Here is a 6,265-nt window from a genome sequence, read left to right as displayed (position 1 = left end):
AATAGCAAAGCCTTTGGGAAAGGCGGCTCCCCCGCGGGCTGGGAAAGCGGAAGCGTCATCTCAGCTGAGTCCGAGCTGTGTTCGCAGCCAGCTTCTTCCCAGCCCCGAGCACTTCCACGTGGTGGAGCGGCACCGGGTGCCGGACACGCAGCTTCCCTGGCTGGCGGTGTCCCCTCACCCTCCGTATCCCCCGCGGCTGGGGGCTGCAGCTGATGCCGATGCCAGTGCCAGCCACTCCCTGCCTGGCTGCTTGGCACAGACAGCCCTGGCTGGGCATTGGCCCCAGCTCGCCAGCACACCTGGGCACACAGAAGCCCATGCCAGGCTCCAGCTGGTACCACAGCCCAGGAATCTTGGCAGCCAGTGCTTGAGGAGCCTCCTCTGCAGCAGCTCAGCTTGCGCTGTCCTCTGATAAGAGTCCAAGGGCCCCGAGGTGGGTCAAGCCTTGTGGAGACACAGGGCTGTGCCTGAGGGCTGTGCCCGGCGGTGCCAGGCTCATCTGGGACGCTGAGATAGAACCCAAAGAGGTGCCCAAATGACCCCCTGCCCCCTCACTTCCCCGCACAGCTGGAGAGCTACATCCAGAGCAGCGTGAAGCCGGAGATGGCGGAGCTGCAGCAGACGGCGGTGCAGAACCAGACCGCCACCATGCTGGAGATCGGCAGCTCCCTCCTGAACCGCAGCGCCGAGCAGAGCCGCAAGCTCACCGACGTGGAGGCGCAGGTACGGCACGGGTGTCCCCGCGTCCCCGCCTCCCTGAGCCATGGTGGGTGCCACAGTTTGTCTGCAGAGAAAAGATGGCCTGAGGTGACACAGGGTTTAATGCACCAGTGGTGGAGGTACCAGGCTATGTGCCAGAGACCGGCCAGGCCGGTGACACCACGGCTGTGATGTGGCCCTGGCTGCTGATGCCAAGAGTCCCCTCTGCTCCCGAGGCAGGTGCTGAATCAGACGTGGCGCATCGAGATGCAGCTCCAGGAGAATTCCCTGTCCACCACCAAGCTGGAGAAGCAGCTGCTGCTGCAGACCAATGAGATCCACAAGCTGAAGAACAGAAACAAGTAGGGGCCGGGGTGGTCAGGGACCCCCACAGCCCTTGGACCACACAGGGAGGCTGGTCTCTGCCACCTCACACTGCACTTTGAGGGGGCTTGAACCCCTCCGGGTGCTGGCTGTGGTCCCTGGGGGGTTGCACAGCCCCAGCACGGCCACTGGGCTTTGGGTTCTCCTGGCTGGGCACATCCCAGAAGCGGGGGTACAATTCAGGGGGTGCAGCAGGGGATGGGGACAGCAATGGGTCCCTGCAGACACGCTGGGACCGCTCTGCCACCCCATCACCGCTGCATCCCACTCCCAGCATCCTGGAGGTGCGGGTGCTGGAGATGGAAACGAAGCAGCAGGCGGAGCTGGCGGGAGCCCACTCAGAGAAGGAGAAGCTGCAGCGGCTGCTGAGCCGGCAGAGCGGCACCATCGAGGAGATGGAAAAGACGCTGCAGGCTGCCAGTGCCAACACCAGCCTGCTCCAGCGCCAGCAGCTCCAGCTCCTCCAGTCTGTCCAGAGCCTGGTGCGCCTCGTCTCCCAGGGCAGAGGTGAGCGGGGTGTGCAGGCAGAGGGAAAGCTCCTTGTCCTCCCAGCAGCGTGCCAGCGTGCCCCTTGTGGTCTGCTCAGCCTGAGTGACTTCAACTCAAAAATCATTCAATCATGGAATGGTTTGGGTTTGGAAGGGATCTTAAAGCTCATCTCACTCCAACACCCTGCCGTGGGCAGGAACACCTTCCCCTAGGAAATGATCCACTCAATGCAACCAAGGAGCAGCTTGGAGCCCCAAGGGGTGGGTCCATAGCCTGATGCCATTCCCAGCCATGGCAAACCCCCAGGGGTTAGGCTGGCAGCAGCCCTGGTGGCACAGCTGCCTTGCTCAGCCCTCAGGAGATGGCACAGAAGATAAAACAAATAATCTGTGAGCATAAAGGGAGAGGGAAGAGCAGCAAAACATGTCAGGGCTGCAGGGCCATCACGGTTTCTGCCTTCTCCCTGTCCCCCCTGCCACAGCCACGTCACCTGGGCAGGAGCAGCAATTCCAGGACTGTGCCGAGGCGCGCCGGGCGGGCATCCATGCCAGTGGCACCTACACCCTGCACATTGCCAACCTCAGCGAGCCCAAAAAGGTGAGCACAGTCCAGAGAGCACCCCGGAGTGTTGCCCACCCAGTGCACAGCAGATCCACACCAGATCCCTGTTGCTTGGCACATCCCAGGGCAGTTTCCCCACCCCCTCCAGCCTTGGGGGCTGCACAGGGGTGAAAGCAGCACCCACGGGATGAAAGCAGGGCTGGCACAGCCTTCCAGATGGAGGCATAAAAATGATTTTAGGCACCCTGACCTATAAGCACCAGACGCCAGCCCCTGCCCACAGCCATGGAGGGAGGAGAGACCCCTCAGCCAGGCACTGAGCACAGCACGCCCTCGCCAGCCCCTCAGGCAGCTCTAGCACCCATAGAGCACCCACGCTGAGCTGCCCAGCCTGGCAGAGATGCACCCAGCCGCCCGCCCCAAGCCATCCCCAGCTGTCCCTCCCTCCCCTTGCAGGCATACTGTGACATGGAGACGGATCGAGGGGGCTGGACCGTCATCCAGCTTCGTGCCAACGGCAGCCTCAGCTTCCAGAGGAGCTGGAGGGAGTACAAGCAGGTGTGTGCCTGGCCGGGGAGTGGGGCACCCCCCAGGCACCCTGAACTCACCCGCCCTGCTGCTCCACAGGGCTTTGGGGACGCGTCGGGGGAGTACTGGCTGGGGAACGAGGCCGTGCACCTGCTGACGAGCCGGGTGCCCTACGCCCTGCGGGTGGAGCTGCAGGACTGGGAGGGCGGCCAGGTGTATGCCCACTACGGGAAATTCCAGCTGGGGAGCGAGCGGCAGTTTTACAGGTAGGGGAGAGGCACTGTGGGAACAGCCACCCAGCACTCCCCATCCCTGACTGTCCCCAAGCCCTGCGGGCAGCCGTGGCCAGGGGGAAGGGCTGGGTGTGGTGCCCCGGGGAGGTGCAGGATCACCTGGGGCTTCACTAGGTTGTCCTGGTCTAGTTATGGTGGCAGGTGCCAGGCACATTGCTGTGACACCTTCATCTCTCCCTGGGCTTCTGAGAAGTAGCTTTTTAATGTATAAAATTGCATCAAGGCAGTGGGATTTGCCATCCCAGTGGGAGCAACTTGGGCACTTGCACTGAGGCTCTTTGTTTGGGCAAGGGAGGTGACACATGTGTGGCCACCAGGCATTCCCAGGGGTGCTGGGCATCTCCACGCTGTCCATGTCCATGAAGGGATGCTGTGCTCCTAATGCTCATCTTGCCATGACCGTGTGCTCCTGGCCATGGGCAGGAGGGTGGGAAGCAGCTGGGGGCCTTCACCGCTGGGCTGGAGGTGGGTCCAGACCCCAGACATGCCCTGCACCATCCATCCCATGCATGCACCGAGCTGACCCCCAGCAAGAGGACTGGAGGAGACCTGGGGGTCCTCTCTGCCCCACTCTTGGGGGCCAAGGACAGGAGGCCAAGCTGGAACTGCAGGATCTCTGCCCACATCCCCCTCATGCAGCCCCTGAGCAGCGCTGGGGGCTCTGTGACCCCCCGGCAGCCAGCAGTGACAGTGGCTGTGTTCCCGCTGGGCACAGGCTGTCGCTGCAGGACTACAGTGGCACAGCTGGGCAGCAGAGTGGCCTGGCACTGCAGGGCACCCAGTTCAGCACCCGTGACGCCGACAACGACAACTGTCTGTGCAAGTGTGCCCAGATGCTCTCGGGAGGTGAGTGGAGCAGGGGGACGCCCCCGTGCAGCACCCATGGGTGCCAGCCTGCGATGCCACCTCCCCGCCCTCCTCCCTTCCCACAGGATGGTGGTTCGATGCCTGTGGCCTCTCCAACCTGAATGGCATCTACTACCCGGCCCGGAACAACATCCGCAAGCTGAACGGCATCCGCTGGCACCACTTCCAGGGGCCCAGCTACTCCCTGAAGGGCACCCGCATGATGATCCGGCCCTCCAGCTTCTAACGTGCCCACGGAGTGCCAGCTCTGAGAGACAAGTCTGGGACGAGGGATGGTTGGGGCTAAGATGTCCCAGCTGCTGCAGGGAACCTTTGCCATGAGTTTATTTTGTTACTCTCGTTTATCCCACTTTTCAGAAGTCTGCAGTGTCACCACGGCCATGCTGGAGGAACTGTGGGCAGGGGTGAAGGAGCTGGAGCTGGAGCTGGAGCTGCAGGAGCTGCAGGAGTGGGACAAAGCCAGACCTGCCAAAGTGGGCTCCAGCATATGGAAACCCCTGATCTCACCCCAGCTTCTCTCCCCGAATTTCTGCTGGGCCTCAGGGTTTTGTCTTGGGGACAGGGCTCGAAGATCCCCCCCCAGTGATGGGAACCCCTGGGACCATGTGCATTCAGAGGGACCCCAGACATGATGGGGGCTTTGCCTTTTCACTGGTTTTGGATATTGTAAATTCCCCACCATCCCACTTTCCTGCAGGATTAGAGGAGCTGGATGGGACAGGAATGCTGATAAGCATGGGGGCTGGTGGTGTCCCTCCTTCCCCTTTCATCCAGACACAGCCACGCAGAGGGCCACAGGCTGTCCCTCTTCCAAGCAAGACCCGAGCCACTGTCCCCACGTACGGCAGGACAGGCACTGCTCCTCAGAGGATGGAGCTGGGTTTCTCCAGCTCTCAGAGAGGACAGGAAGAGCAGGGGGTGTCCTTGGGGACCAGTCCTGGGATGGCCAGTGGCCGAGTTCTGCAAGGCCCTTGCTGGGAGCAGACACTGCCGTGGCAGGGGCTGGCAGGGCCCCAGGATTGGCAGGAAGGGGCTGGGGGGTCGTGGGTGGGGAGGGGGCTGCGGGTTAAAGGGGCTGGGAGGCGGGAGGTGGTGGGTGCTGGCACCGACACCGGCTGTGCACGCAGCAGCGGGGGGGCCCTGCTGCCTGCCCCCATCCCTGTCCCGAGGCACCCGCTAATTAACGCTGATTAAAGCACGTGACGTTGTTGGCGCTTCCAGAAGATGCTCATCAGTGGGGAATAATTAAAAAATGGAAAACACGGGGGGCGGTGCTGCCGGTTTTCCTTCTGTCCTGGCTGCCTGCCTGCACCTCCTGCCTGCTCATGGGGCACCCATGGGGAATCTCGGCGCAGAGGGTGAGGGTGATGGACATTTCCCCGGCTGTCCCTCCTCCCTGGAAATAACTGATGGCCTCAGCTGTGCTCCCCACGAAACCCGAGCCACCGGGAAGCAGCTGCCAGGGAAAGCGATAGGGAGCGTGGGGCTGTCCTGCTGTCCCCAGTGGGGACACGCAGTGGGGGGGCATTCTGGGGGGGACACGTGTCTGAACGTGTCTGTGCCAGGGTTTCATGCTGGCAGTCCCATGGGTGGGGGTCAAACGGAGACTCCTGGTTCGGGAACAAGGCTGCTCTGTGTGCATCTGTGTGTGCACATCGAACACACAACGTGTGCACATGGACACACAGACATCCTGCAGGCTCAGGATCGTGCACACATGAGCACACAGGGCTTTGGATGGCCATGTCAGGACCCATTCATGCAGGGCATGGGACACCAGAGCCACACCAAGGACTGGCAGCACCTGAGGGACATGTGGCTGCTCAGCCCTTGCCTGGCTGGGGACTGGTGCCCCCCCACCTTTCTCCTTAGCAATAGCAACAAATTTAGACCGAGCCTTGGGACACACCACGCTGAGGAATCCGGCAGCACAGCCGGTCCCAGCCACCAGCGAGGATCTGGTTCCCTCAGCGATTTCCCCAAGGGCAAAGCCTGTCCCCAGGCGATTGCCCAGGGTCCCTGTCACCCTCTGGTTTCCGGGGTGTTTTCCTTGGGGAGGCACCCAGTGCCCCATGTGCCATCATTAAGGATCCCCTGGGTGTGCGTGTCCTCCCCAGAGCACTTTGTCAGCCTGACTCACAGCCAGATGCCATCCCCGTGTCCTGGTGTCCTGTCACCACGTCCTGACACCACATCCTGCCCTCCACATTCCCAGCAGCTGGACCTGACAATAACCCAGCAGGAGTCACGTGGATCCTGCACCCTAGGCAGGGGATCTGTGTGGACATTCAACAGCACAGAAATCAAGCTGGGGTGGTAAATTCTTCTTTATGACAGCTTTTCTGGGGACCCCAAGCATGGAAGCCCCAGTCAAGGGGCCTGTGGTGCTGCCTTGGCCCGCAGCTGCTGGGGGGCTGCCACTGAGGGGAGGCAGCGGCAGCCCC

At 62.2% G+C, this 6,265-nt stretch overlaps 1 protein-coding gene across 1 annotated transcript in view; it reads left to right on the top strand.

The window, feature by feature from the left end:
* The window catches only part of ANGPT4 (angiopoietin 4), a 9,073-nt gene extending 3,987 nt beyond the window's left edge, over positions 1-5,086 (top strand). The window contains exons 2-9 of the mRNA XM_038159156.1: positions 568-723; positions 940-1,061; positions 1,358-1,590; positions 2,054-2,169; positions 2,590-2,691; positions 2,761-2,927; positions 3,670-3,800; positions 3,887-5,086. Coding sequence (XP_038015084.1) covers positions 568-723; positions 940-1,061; positions 1,358-1,590; positions 2,054-2,169; positions 2,590-2,691; positions 2,761-2,927; positions 3,670-3,800; positions 3,887-4,047 — 1,188 coding nt within the window. The 3' untranslated portion in view covers positions 4,048-5,086. The remainder of the gene's footprint in view (positions 1-567; positions 724-939; positions 1,062-1,357; positions 1,591-2,053; positions 2,170-2,589; positions 2,692-2,760; positions 2,928-3,669; positions 3,801-3,886) is intronic.
* The last annotated feature ends 1,179 nt before the right edge of the window (positions 5,087-6,265 follow it).

Source organism: Motacilla alba, chromosome 20 (genome assembly GCF_015832195.1).
Source record: "Motacilla alba alba isolate MOTALB_02 chromosome 20, Motacilla_alba_V1.0_pri, whole genome shotgun sequence".
In the NCBI taxonomy this organism is placed as follows: domain Eukaryota; kingdom Metazoa; phylum Chordata; class Aves; order Passeriformes; family Motacillidae; genus Motacilla; species Motacilla alba.
This window is presented reverse-complemented; position numbering and strand designations above follow the sequence as displayed.